This window comes from Mesoplodon bidens, assembly GCF_964165515.1.
Source record: "Mesoplodon bidens genome assembly, chromosome: 5".
NCBI classification, from domain to species: domain Eukaryota; kingdom Metazoa; phylum Chordata; class Mammalia; order Artiodactyla; family Ziphiidae; genus Mesoplodon; species Mesoplodon bidens.
In genome coordinates, this window is record NC_138161.1 from 75,550,626 (window position 1) to 75,565,125 (window position 14,500).

Sequence of the window (14,500 nt, forward strand, 5' to 3'; positions counted from 1 at the left end):
ACTGATAAGTAAAAGGAAGTATTATACGTATTGTGAGGTAACTAGTATAGGAACAAAATTCTAAATAATGATGGCCAAAGGGTTTAAAGGATCAACAATTTTCAGTCTCAGAAAATTGAAGAGCTATGAGAGAGACATATCATTTGCCCATAAATGAGTGCCATGGGTAAGCAAATTAGTGTGATATAATAATGGTGGTGGTAGTAGCAGCAGCTAACATACTGAATGCTTAAGTGCCAGATGCTATTCTGAATGCTCTGCTTGTATTAACTCACAACAACCTAATTAAATAGGTACTATTGTTATACCCATTTTATAGACAAAACTGAGGCACAGAATGCCCACTAGTGAAAGGCTGAGTAGGGATCAGAATATTTGGAGTGTCCTTTGGTCTCTTAGCTGCTTTGGATTTTGGTTAGTACTACTTTGGTTGAAGGATTTTTGGAGAATGATGAAAGTCCCTTTAATAGAACCAGGGCACAGTCAGCCTTGATCATCCTGGGCTGGGGCTCCACGTAGGGTTGGAGATGTTGGCTCAGGGATGAGGTGGAGCAAACAGGGTTCGCTCTGGTCCCTGAACTACCTGCTGGGTCCTTGATCTACCTTGGTTAGACCTACCTGCTTTCTTGGCTCTGTGGGGATAAACTGCCCCTGGAGAATTTAGAGTAAATTTGACTTTTGTATGATTGTGGTCTGAGGTTATTTATAACCTCCTCTTCAGCTTTTTACTCCAGATAGTAGAGAGTTGATTGAGCGTAACCAAACTAGCTGTCTGTGTTTATGCAATAAATAGGACATCATTAAGCATTCTTTTTCTTGTTGGTCACAAATCTGGTTCTATTCTTTCACTTCTGGCATGTGACCAGTTAAAACCTTAATGATAATAAATAAGTTAATACCTCACACAGTGCTTTGTTGATTTCAGTGAGCTTCACAAAGTATTTTTGAGGTCAATAACAATGGTTCCATTATCCTCCGTATACAGATAAGGAAACTGGGACTCAGAGAGATTAAGTGGCTTGCCAAAATACACATGACTGCTGGCATAAAATTAAGACTAGAACACCTAGGCATTTCATTGCATTTATTAACACACACACACACACACACACGTATTTTTCCAGGCACGCAGATGAATATGTGTGCATGAACAAATGATGATGCCAACTGCATGTTAAGTAAGGTAGCCTCATATAAAAGTGAAACCATGCTAACTGCAATTTTATCTGCTATCTCCTACTTTCTCAGTTACTGTTAGAGATCTTTGAAAGGAAGTCAGACAATTAAATCAGCGCTATAGGTTAGATAATTTAGATGTTTTATACTCTCTCTCGTAGGCAGAATCTAGGTAATCTTTCAAGGCTTACTCTAGTCCTCTAATTTTATTTTTTAATGAAAAAAAAGTAGGATTATAATTCTTTAAAAAATGTTTTACTTGTATAAAATAAGCAGTTTTACAAGCTTATCATGCTTAACATGATTTATCCAGAAGGAGGCAGCATTTTACTATTAAACTGATGCTTCTGCAAAGATTCTAACAAGTTGTTTTTTCTCCTTTTCTTTAAAGTTGTAGACTACCTAATCACACACATCCAAAAATCTTTCAGGGCAAAGATTCTTGGATATCACCAGAGCTTTGCATATTGAACAGTTATAAAATCCAAATCCTGCTCAGATTAAACACATCTAAAATTACAAGTAGCAAACCCATTGATAGGAACTGTTTTTCAGTAAAGATAATAATCAAAATATAGAGTTGAACAGAAGTTGGAGTAGAAGAAAGGGAAAATGAATGGTTCGATTATTGTAGAAACTTGTAGAAAATAGGTATTTGATCAATAAAATATAAACTTTAGATTAAAAAACACTTCATTCAGAAATAAGGATAATGAATTAGTTTTAATCATCTACCTAGTTTCATAAATGTAACTTGCTTTTTCTTTCCTTGTTTTCATAGAATCACAGGATCTTTAGAAGGGACCTTGAAATTTCACGTGACATATTTCAGTGATTGCTGGTTAGAACTCATTTCACCCATCTGGGGAAGCACGTCTATCTGTTTTCAAAGAATTAGGAAGAAAGGGATTCCAATATGATAGGGGAAGTGCAATTGTGAGAATGACAGGATGGCAAGGGGGACTTTTTCTATTGCCCTGTGTTTGACAAAAAGGGTCCAGAGCTCAAAACACTAACTGGGGTCTGCCACTTTCTCCAAAGTTTTCCTAAGGCTCTGAAGAATTGGGCATCAGTCCCCACCTACACCCCCTGCCCCTTAATACTCAGTCCCTGGTCTATAAAAGATGAGGGGAGTAGGTGATTCCTCCCCTTCTTATTGGGGAGGGATTTCTCCTGACTCCCATTGCCAAATGAAGAAAGAGGCTCCAAGACAATGGCTTTTAGGGTCTACCCCTGGTGACCTCTGCTTGGATAGCAGAATTGCTGGGCTCTCCATTCCTACCAGAGCAGAGAAGATGGAAGCCAGGGAGAGCTGGCTGGCCATGTGGAAGAGGTGACAGTGGAACAGTGATCTTGCCCACCCTTATGTGACATGGCCAGGGTGTGAGAAATTCCTTGGAACAAGGGAATATACGGAAGGCATATATTCTTGAGCCACCTTGCTGTACAACTCCCCCCCACCCCACCGGCCCAGGACTATGCACCATGACTTGGGTTATATTACTGAGATAACTGAGGGCGTGGGTGGGAGAGGGCCAGCTAGAGCTGAACCTTCCAATAGGAAGATCTCTCTGGATAATTTTCACCTGTGCTCCCAGAGAGGTGAACTTTGGATACTGACATGCACACTCAGGGCTCACTGGAGAAGCAGAGCGGCCAACAGAGAGATGGCTATGGCTGCCCCTTTCCTTCCCCTTCTTCCTGATTCCAACACTTGAGAGAGAGAAGCCCGGCCTGGGACAGGTAGGAGAGGGTGTTTCGCAGGCAGGACTCCCTCCAACTCCATCTCCATCTCACACCAAGCAGTCAAGATTCCAATTCATGCCTCCTCTGGAGTGGTGCACTAGGGAGGAGACAGAATTTACATAGAGTTTGAAATTGAAATTTTATACATTTTTTTTTCAAAAGCGACTTTATTTTTATTTTTATTTTTTATTTATTTATTTATGGCTGTGTTGGGTCTTCGTTTCTGTGCGAGGGCTTTCTCTAGTTGTGGCAAGTGGGGGCCACTCCTCGTCGCGGTGCGCAGGCCTCTCACTATCGTGGCCTCTCTTGTTGCGGAGCACAGGCTCCAGACGCGCAGGCTCAGTAATTGTGGCTCACGGGGCTAGCTGCTCCGTGGCATGTGGGATCTTCCCAGACCAGGGCTCGAACCCGTGTGTCCTGCATTGGCAGGCGGACTGTCAACCACTGCGCCACCAGGGAAGCCCAGAAATTTTATACATTTTTGAATAACCAAAAGTGAATAGAAAGTGATGCAATCTGGCCAAGATGTCATGGAGTGATAGGAAAGGGAAATGTGGAGTATAGATGAAGGCTGGTACAGTTCTGATCACCAGTTCCAGTGGGTCTAGTTACCCTAGAAACAGACCGGGAAAACTTCAAGGCTTCTAAGAGAATCACCATATCCAATATGGAACCACCCAAGCAGCAACGTAGAAATGGCTGAAGGTAGCATTTAAACATAGACAGGGTTAAATACAGAGTCCCAAGAATCCCTTGGCCTCTATGTGATGTGGAAGGATCCAGAAGTTCCTACTTGACCTGATGAAGGGAGAAACCAGAAGCCTGCTTGGGCTGTGGTAGCAATGGGTGGGACCCCAGTGCAGGCTTCTCTTAGGTGCTGCTGGAAGATGAGGTGGAGATAGACTCAGAGGATTTACAGAGCCAGCCTGGGATAAGGTGGAGCCAGTTAAGAGGAAAAGACCCTCGAGACCCCCAGCTTTGCCAAAAGATCTGACCACAAATGTCTCCAGCAGGGTATGAGCAGGTGGTGCAGGGGACATCTCTGAGGACTCCAGTCCTGGAGTCAACCACCCCCTTCAGCTGCCCCTACGGATATGCAATCTCTGCCCTACCTGTAAGTCCCCATCTTGGAAGGAGGGAGGAACAAGAGAGGAGAGAAAAGTCTTAGAGGGAGTTTGAACTTCAACTGACTGCATATTTACCTGGGACTGTTTAAACCAAAGTAACTGATTGATTCTTTTTTTTTTTTTTTTTTTTTTTTTTTTTTTGCTGTACGCGGGCCTCTCACTGCTGTGGCCTCTCCCGTTGCGGAGCACAGGCTCCGGACACACAGGCTCCGCGGCCATGGCTCGCGGGCCCAGCCGCTGCGCGGCATGTGGGATCTTCCGGGATAGGGGCACGAACCCGTGTCCCCTGCATCGGCAGGCGGACTCTCAACCACTGCGCCACCAGGGAAGCCCCTGATTGATTCTTAACTGGTAAGTTTATATCTCCCTTTATCCCATCCCATCCCACCACCTCAAAAAGTGGGAGTGGGGATATATTAGACTTTTGGGGCTGCCATAACAAAACACCACGGACTGGGTGGCCTAAACAACCCAAGTTTATTTTCTCACCGTTCTGGAGGCTGGAAGTCCAAGATCAAGGTGCCAGCAGATTTGGTTCCTGGTGAGAATCCTCTTCCTGGATTGCAGATGGCTACCTTCTCACTATGTCCTCACATGGCAGAGAAAGTGGGCTCTCGTGTCTCTCCCTCTTCTTAACAAGGGCACTAGTCCCATCATGAGAGCCCCACTCTCATGGTTTCATCTGAACCCAACCATCTCCCAAAGGCTCCATCTCCAAACACCAACACCATCACATTAGGGCTTCAACGTCTGAATTTGGAGGAGGGACATAGTTTAGTCCATAGCAGTGGGCTTGTGAGGAAGTTTATATCATTTATAGAAAAAGCATGACATCACTGTCTTTTGGTGTGCCTAAATTATAGTGTGTCGTTAAAAAACAAATACCTTGTAAACCTCCTGAGGGCAGAGACTTGACTTAGTTCACTGCTGTGAGCTAAATCAAGGGCCTATGGCCATGACTGCCAGTGAGTAGCAGTCAATAAATATTCATTAAAGAAGTAAATAAATAACAGTTTTCTTTTCATTTAACTGTTGAATAAATTCAATAAAGCTTGAGATTTCTGATTAAAAATGAAAAAAGAAAAAGAAATTCTACCACAAGTGCTTTTAGTTCCCCACCTTCCTACTGTGGGAAAGGTGTTTGTGTGGGGTGGGTAGAGCAAAAGAGGGAAGGGTGGAGGGAAGGAGAGAGGAGGAAGTACAAAGAGGTTGGGAAGGAGAAAAAGAAAATTAGAGGGAGACAAGGAGGAAGAGAGGGAGTGACCTGAGGAAGGGGGAGAGAGATAGTGGGAAGGAAGGAGAGACCCGAGGGGGGACAGGGACTCAGAGATGATTGGAGTAGTGGAATTTGCCAGAAGGATTGGAATTTGGGGGGAAAGAGGAGTTAGAGAGGATTTGCAGGGAGTCTTGCTCTATAATGTGCAGTGTGATACCCTCCTGATCTCCTCAAGACCTTTCGTCAAGAAACACATTCCTCTTCCCCTCTTTTCCAGTTGCTTTCCTGTTTCCATCTTGATACTTTGGTGTGTTGGAGGATTCAGTGTCACACACTCTTCACACAGTGGTGATCCAGGCTAAAGTTTAACAGTCAGATGGAGTCTGTCTTATGTCTAATTCCTTGTGTTGACATTCATGACGTCCTTTCCTGTTTTGTCCTATTGGAGAGCAGTCTGTCCCTGACCTGTTTAACAGCCATTTTAAACTGAAGTCTTATTGGAAATCAGCCTCCCAATTTTTCTTTCCTCACTGGAATACCTCAATTTCTTTTCTTTCTCTTCTTTTTAGGCTGCACTGTGCGGTGTGAGGGATCTTAGTTCTCCGACCAGGGATCAAACCTGTGCCCCCTATATTGGGAGAGTGGAGTCTTAACCACTGGACTGCCAGGGAAGTCCCTCAGTTTCTTTATTCTTTCCACCTAGGTTGTTGTAGGCTTTCCTTCTGAGTCCTTTAATCATCTTTAGCCTTCTTTGGATTTGCCCTGGACTTCTTCAGCTAATTAGCTTGGAGGAGGATTAGCAAACACCACAAAGAGTGCTTGGCTTGTGTATTTCTGAGCCATGCTCTATCTCTTTCAATGACTTTATATTTCTTCAGACTATTTGCTTAATTAAATAAAAGGCCAAGTTTTAGTTACAATGGTCCCAGTGATTTCAACTATCAGCTGAGTTATTCTAACTCCTTCATACTTAGATCTCACTGCCTTTTGCAACAACATTGGCTGGAGTGTCGAGACTGGTGTTATATGAGGGTTTTTTCTGGTAGTCTATTTTCAATGTAAAACTCTTAGTGAATATTTAGAAGTATGATTTATTAAAACATTTAGAGTACACGTTTACTTAAAACTAGAGAACGTTAAGTCTATCATAAATGTCTGTTTTGGTTGATTACTTGCCTAATGAGGCATATTACTTAAAAAATGCTGAACATTCCATTCAACCATGTGGGACAAACTGGGAATTCTGAAGGATTAAATTTCAGTCCAAGAAAATGGGAAAATTCCATATAATTAAGAGGAGACGGGAAGAAGGAAATGGTAAGTGTAATTTTCTGGGAAAAAATTAAAGAAGTTTTTTCTGTATAGAAAAGTAGGGGAAGGGGTTATAGAACTTTAAAATATATTGACTTTGTGTCTCAGGGTAAATTTTGTGGTCCACTTGAAGCCTTGAAAATAATGTTTGCAATAGCCAATTGGATTAGTTATACTGAGAGCATCTTCCAGTCAAAGACTATGTGGAGATAGTCCTGTGACGTTCGAGAATATTAACAAATACTTCAGTACACATGATCCCAGGCATGAAGTAATAGATGTGGTTTTAAAGGCTTTCTGGAGGCTCTGTTGAAATTTTTTGGATAAGGTCAAAGGTATTTTGAAATGTCAAGTACTTTATTTTGTTTTTGACCAAAAGAATAGAAAAATAAAGCTATGCTTAAGTCAGTGTTATAGGTGCAAAGCAAAGTAAAAATTTGAGCTGATTTTCTAGGTAAGAAATAAGAAACTCTGAAATATTAATTTAAAGGCAAAAGTGAGTTCAAGTTGAATCCTTCATTGAATTGACTTTGTTCTATGGAGAATCAGCTTCAAAACTGGGAAGTGATAAGATTAGAACTGTTTTTGTTTGTTTTCTGTTTGCATCATTTTGGAGGTAGATTATTTGAGCCTTAGTTGAAGGGTACCCAGCCATTAGGCCATATTTTCTCGAAGTACCCACTTCGGTTATTTTAATTTCTTTGACTCTTCCCTTATTTGTTTCCATTAGTTCTTTTGTTCAAAATGGAAAGAGAATGGTCAGGGATGTGCTTTAGTTCTCAAGTTTGCCTATTTGTTTTCTCAGAGTCAGTGAACTCATTAATCATAATGTAGTCCTTGGTGAGAGAGGGCCAGAGATGCATTGTGAAAGAAAATAAAAAGATGAGGGCACAGAGGGAAGATGAGGCAGATTCAGTTTCCAGTGCCTTGTGGTTATATTGGACTCAGAAAGTAAAATTAACATGCCTGTGTCCAGATCACACATATCTAGTGGCATCCACTTACCAACACCCAACCCCACAAAAATCATTAAATCACCTAAAGGATATGTTACGTCTTGAAAAGTGTGACACAGGTGCAGTTCACCTACCCTGAGTCCCCCTGTCTCTTCTGGCATTGATTGTGTGTTTTCCATCACTGTAGGCAGACCAGAGGTGACATCACATTTGAGGTGCAATCAACACAATTAGCAACGAGGTGGGATGTAGGCAGTTTTGGAGAGCTGGACCTGATGTCAGGGGAGGGTAATCTTGTAAGCTCAGAAGAAAGGACTATCAAACATTGCACATATTTTGGGGACCTTGACCTAATAAAGCACACCACAGCACACCCACCACTACAATATTTTACATTTGCATAACAATTTTGGTCTAAATATCTTGGACATTTTTCAAGAAAAAGCATTGTTATTATAGTTCTGTTTTTATGTAAGTGGGAATAGTGGATGGCAGGAATGAAAGTAACTTTTAAAGGCAGTGTTCAGTGCTAGGTGAGGCCAGGAGTGGGTAAGAAGTATAAAAATTAAGGAGAAATGTATATAACAACATTAGCCAAAATAAATCTGGAAATGTAATTCTAACAAGTTTTCACCTTATTTCATTTTTTGCCTCTTTCCTTCCCAACAGCTCAACATTCTTATATTTAATTAAACCTGATCTTAAGAATGTTCTAGAATCCAGTTTGTGAATTTCAGCCAGTATGTTACCTCCTTTAGAGATACATGAGATACATTACATTTTAAGTCTTTTCTTTCTTTCTGAAAGATGAGCTTTGTCCTCAGTAAAAGGAATTTCAAAGTCAACATAGGATGACGAAGAACTTTTTTTTTTGAAGTGGAGAGTCCTTGCTAGTACAGTTCTGCTTGCCTTATCTGTATGTATTGATGGTTTTTGTCTATAAATACTTCTTCACGTAAGTAAGGTACAAAAAGTCAGAGAGTTCCAGTTGATTAAGTGGAAACTCATCAAGTAACTTTGAGATGGTCATACTATTAATAGAATTTTTTGGCCATTCCCTGACATAAGCCAAGAGGTCTTCACTGGTATGTTTTCTGGCAATATTGCAACAGCATATGTTACCAAGTTAGTAACAGTTCTTCCCCAATACATCTACCCCAAGAGTATTGGGAGAGACTTTTTTTTTTGAGAGACTTTTAATTAAAGAAAAAAATAGCAAATTTGTAAAACAGAATATACTAAAAATCTGGACTATTTAAGCACAATGTTTTAAAAGAATGACTCTATTATACCTGTGAAACATCACCCATATTCTGTCTGGTAAAATAAAAAAGGAAATACTTGGTTGAAGACAAGAGCAGAGTTCATGTCTTCATGATCACATATCTCAAAATCAAAATATAAATTCATTAAGGTCATTCCAAGGATTTGTCAGTTTGCATATGATTTATTCTTGTTAACAAGGGCCAATATATTGAATTAAAGCTTTATATCAAACTTCTGTCCTATAGGACTTAAAGTAAACAAGTCTGGATGACACATGGGCATGATGCAGAAAATCACTAATGAAAATAAGGCAGGATTCCAAGTATATCAGATGTCTATGTTTGTGTATGCGATATATTAAATAATGGATTTGCGATTTCGTAAATCTAAGGTCTTGTCTTGGTTTTAAGATTTTGATATTTCAATGACCCATCCAGACCCTTTCATCATCATTCCTTGACTTATCCCTAAGCCTCTGCTTCTCCACTTCTGCCAACCCTTGGTATGTTCATACCCTAGACCTCATCATCACATGGAAGTACTTTACCACTGAATTTTTTTTCCCTTTGACCACAGCTTTTTCTTCAACCTCCCCCATTTCTCAACCCCTCTGAAATGGTTGTTCTTTCAATTTCACCCTTGGCACTCCTCCATGTAGCCTGCGACAGGCCCATTCTAGCCTCTTGATTCTCTCTGTTCACTTGGGTCCTGGAATCTCATCTAGACCAGGCTTGGTTCTTGAGAACGTGTATTTAGAAAGGAGAACAGCCTTGATCTCATTGTGATGTCCTTCTCCTTAACACCTCCCTCCCTCTTCTTCCCGTCTATTGGCCCACCATACCCTTTGCTCCCAGCTTCATGTTTGGGAAAGAGAGAGCCTGGGGAAAGCACATCAGATATGTAACTACCTCTGCTCAGAAGTGACCCACATCAATCACTTTTGCTTGCATTCTATTGTCCAGTAGAGCTGCAAGGGAAGCAGGAAAATGTAGATGTACACAGAGATATCCATGGGAATTAATAGTTTCTCTGACATCTACCTTGTAAGATTGTTTTGAGAATTATATACAATAACATTTGTAAAGTATTTAGGTCAGTGCTTGGTAGATAGTTTTCTCAATAATTATCTGGTATTTTTTACTTTGATGAAAGTTGTTTTTCTCACTGTAAGTGGATGAATTAGCGTCCCACTTTATATATTTCTGTGAGTTTGGTTAATGCGAGCCAAAGTCAGAGAGGCTGCTTCATACTCAGAGTGTTGATAAAACCTTATTTCTGGGTCTGCATATACAAAGACTACCTAGAAACCACATAGAAACACCACCTTGTGAAGTCACATCTTGGGGACAGTCGTCTCTGAGGTGAAATTGCTCAGTCACATTTTTCCTTCTGATCTTAGCTGGGCTTTCAATATTAAGAGCCCTGGGGCAGAGTATGTATGTATTTATCTATCTGGATTTTAGGGGTTGTCCTTAGTTATCTCTAGCAGGCTCCCTGTCCTATTCCCCACAGCAGTTCCTGAGGTTTTTGTAGGATACTTGCTATGGAGTTTCCTCCTGGCATAGCCTGGTGTGGGGTTTGCCTGGAGACCCTGCTGCTCATTCCATAACCACCAATATTCCAGCTGTTTTACCTGCTAATACTGACCCTGAATATGTTACCCTTTCTAATAATTTCATGCCTTTATATCTTCTAATGCTTCTGCCACTTGCTTCCCAGATCAGGTCACCCCCTGACCTGATCTGGGAAGCAAGGAGGGGCATGGCACATCTGCCCCAACATCAAGTTTACTCAATGGTGAGAAATAAAAACGATTATTTTTTATTTTGGAACAAACATAAATACATTAGGGAATAGAATGTAAATCATATTGAATTTTAAATCTAGAACTACAAGAAAATTTCTTCTATAAATTGGGTGGAGCTCTGGCTCTGTTTCTAGTTTGATTTCCTTTGCTGTGTGGATACACTGGGGGGAGAGGTAAGGAGCACATCTTTTCTCAATTGCCCCACTGGTTAACTTGGACTTGCTCTTGCTGAGTCTCATATAGAACCTGTTCCAGCATGGTATCTTCTGATAGGCCATTCCTGATGTTCTCTGGCTAGCAGAGATGCCTCTTTTTCATTCTCAGAGTTGTGCAGGGTTCTCTTATGGACTTTGTTTATAATTTTATTATTTAGTTATTTAATAAACACATGCAGCACTTACTAAGGGCAAGGCAATCTTCTAAGTGATGAATATATGTTAACTCTCACAACCACCATATGAAAGAGGAACTGCTTTGTGTGTGTGTATGTGTGCGCACGTGTGTGTGTGTGTGTGTGTATGTAGGTACAGTTGACCCTTGAACAACACAGGGGTTAGGGGCGCTGATCTTCCACATAGTTGAAAATCCACGTGTAATTTATAGTCTGCCATCCATATCCCCAGTTTCTCTGGATCTGAAGAGTCATCAGCCAATCACAGATTGTGTAGTACTGTAGTATTTACTATTGAAAAAAATCCCCATTTAAGTGTATCTAAGTGGAGATCTGTGCAGTTCAAACCTGTGTTGTTCAAGGGTATCTGTAGATATGTGTGTATGTGTGTGCACATGCATGCATGAGTGTATGAAACACCGAGGCACAGAAGTCAAATAACTTTCTCAGAGTCACACAGCCACTTATAGGCTACAAGCCAGAGCCAGAATTCAAACTCAGAGATCTGACTTCTAAATTACTATGTTTGCTGCCTCTTGCATTAATTGTTGGGTAACTTCTCTTCTTCTCTAGACTATTAGGGCCTTGAGGACAGAGTTTTATTGATCCTTGTGTCCCTCCAGCCTAGAATGGGGCCAGGCACACAATAACAACGCAGCAAATGTTGGCTAACCCTCTTTACAGAGAGGGTGGAAGTCGCTAGGACTGCGTGCCTGGGCCGAGTTTTACCCTCTTAATCACCCTGTCACTTTCTCTATGTAAATAGCTCATGACCTCTAATTGCTAGAGGAATCTTAAACTCATTCCATCCTGGGGCTTCCCTGGTGGAGCAGTGGTTAAGAATCCGCCTGCCAGTGCATGGGACACGGGTTTGAGCCCTGGTCCAGGAAGATTCCACATGCCGCGGGAGCAACTAAGCCCATGCGCCATAACTACTCAGCCTGCGCTCTAGAGCCCGAGAGCCACAACTACTGAAGCCCACGTGCCTAGAGCCCGTGCTCCTTAACAAGAGAAGCTACCGCCATGAGAAGCCCAAGCACCGTAAGGAAGAGTAGCCCCTGCTCGCTGCAACTAGAGAAAGCCCGCAAGCAGCAATGTGGAAGACGCAATGCAGCCAAAAATTAAAAAAAAAAAAAATTAAAAAGAACCCCCAAACTCATTTCATCCTGTGCTTAGTGGAACAAGGTGTGAAATTTTTGTATAAAATAACTTTTGACATTTTTCTGGAATATTTCAATAATATATTTGACTGGGAATTGTAGGATCCCAATTTCCCTCTCCACCCTGTTGTTTATGATTCTAGGAAGTTTGGTTTGGTTGTGCCTGTTCAAGGTTTGTGGAAGTTCGGGAATCTGCATGCCAAGCTCTGAGATTTCAGTCTGTATAACCTGCCCTAGAGCCATGATGTCACGGGCGGACTCCACCAAAAAAAAAAAAAAAAAAAACCACCCAAAACAACACCAACACCACCACCAAAACAATGACAGCTTTAAAGGATTTGGAAGTAGAAGAAAACGTCACTACCTGCAGCTTCCCTTGAAATCCTTCCTAAGCCACATCTTGAGAGGGTGTTTTGGAACCACAACTTTATATTTCCTGTAAGCTAAAGCATTTTGAAAACATACTTGTTGCAAGTGATGACTGGTTAGAAAGAAATTCACCGACTGTTAGCTCCACAGAGAAGTAATCATCAGAGCTTAAGAAATCAAAACAATATTTTTCTTAGAAAATATGTTTTTCATGAGCATCAAGCTGGGGATCTTCCTAATTTTGTTTATATCAAAGGGAGGGCTTTGCATTGAAGCACATTTTGACTCTCCTGTGGTCCTGGTTTTCCCTGGCTGGCCTCACCTTCTCTCTCTCTCTTTCTCACACACACACTTTTTTGTTTGTTTGTTTCTATTTGGAATATTTTGAGAAAATGTGGTCTCCCTGCCATCAGCCCCCATGTCAACATTTATTGATTCACTAATATGGTAAACCACTGTATAACTTTTACCATTACCTAATGTGCATCTGATTTTCTTTTTCAAAAACTGGAAATAGTTATGCATGTCTTTCTATGAGCATATAGTTAAAATTATGTCAAAATTATTCTCTCTCCCTGTTTCCCTCCTACTCTTGCCCCTCTTCTCCCATCTCCAACTCTAGAAACAAGTCAGCGATGTTTTTACAGTCAAAGAATACCTTGAGGGAGGAAATACTTCTATTTCCCCTTGAGGGCAATCTAGAAAATTCTGCTAACACACTAAGAGGTGTGAATCACTACAGCAAGGCCAAGGGGATCATATAGTTGAATTCAGATCCTGAAGCAGTTACTTTGGATAGAAATGGCTTTGCCACTAATTGCTCATGACATATTAAGGGCTATGGGCTGCAAAGATTATAAATAACAAGAATTTAGGGTAGTACATTTTAAGTTATTTGTTGAGTATTACCTGTGGTAGGTAGACAGGGTATGAAAAATATAACTGACAGTCAAAAATCAATGCTTCACATATTCACAATAAGAATGTATATGTATGTATATATAAATAAATACATATATATATTTATTTATGGCCTTTCTTATCCCCCAAAGGATTTAAGACTATTTACCAAAATATACATGATATAAAGAGATAAATAAAATAGAAAGCAAGTGGATGAGGGGACCTAAGGCCCTAAGAGGGTAGGAAAGATGAAGATGAAGCTAGGAGTGATATTAGTACCTGCAGTGTGTGCTGTAAGGATGGGTCTCTGCTCATGTTGGGCTACATGGGCTCTTTGCTACATGTCTCTTTGCTACATGTCTCTTTGCTACATGTTGGGTTATATTTGCTCAGCAGCTAATATAAAAAGAGCCATAGGCTCAAAACTGACTTAGCAGGAGAAAAGCTATTTCTGCTACTAAGAAGAACAGGAGAACTTCTCATAGAGGGTATAGTAAAATAATAAACAAAGTCCTCAGCAATATCCCCCGGGTAAGTACAGTGATGAGTTTTATTTGGTTGTTCCACGATCCAGAGTGCCCTGAGGCTGGCTGATACTCACTTCTCCAGAAATAGTTGTTTTTCATTTGTGAGCTGCGTATAGTTTACTATGGCTCAGGAATCTTTGAGGAAGGGAAGATGACAAAATGTTATTGTTTTTCTAGATTAAAATAGGCAACAATACTTTGGCAGCTGATGTATAGCCAATGTAGAATCAAAAAAATTACATATATATTTTTAATCCCAGAGGTAAATACAATTTTTCTTAATTTCACTGAGTAGTTATTATTATTATTGCTTACTGTCATTCGATGCTATTTATTTGAATATTCCTCCTATACCTTCTAGCATGTGTATAGAGGAAAGAGGGCAGAGGTTAAGAGATTTAAATAAAATTTCTTACATGTTTCCTGTGTTTGCATTAGACTCAAATTTTTTAATGAAAGTGATACATATTCATTGTAGAAGATTTAGAAAATACAAGACAGACAAATGGTCTAAAATCTCACCATCTAGAAATATGTTTGAGGTG

At 40.6% G+C, this 14,500-nt stretch overlaps 1 protein-coding gene across 1 annotated transcript in view; it reads right to left on the reverse strand.

Moving 5' to 3' along the window:
* Positions 1–3,088: 3,088 nt before the first annotated feature.
* VEPH1 (ventricular zone expressed PH domain containing 1) overlaps positions 3,089–14,500 on the reverse strand; it is a 281,487-nt gene continuing 270,075 nt past the window's right edge. The window contains exon 14 of the mRNA XM_081235438.1: positions 3,089–7,804. Coding sequence (XP_081091564.1) covers positions 7,763–7,804 — 42 coding nt within the window. The 3' untranslated portion in view covers positions 3,089–7,762. The remainder of the gene's footprint in view (positions 7,805–14,500) is intronic.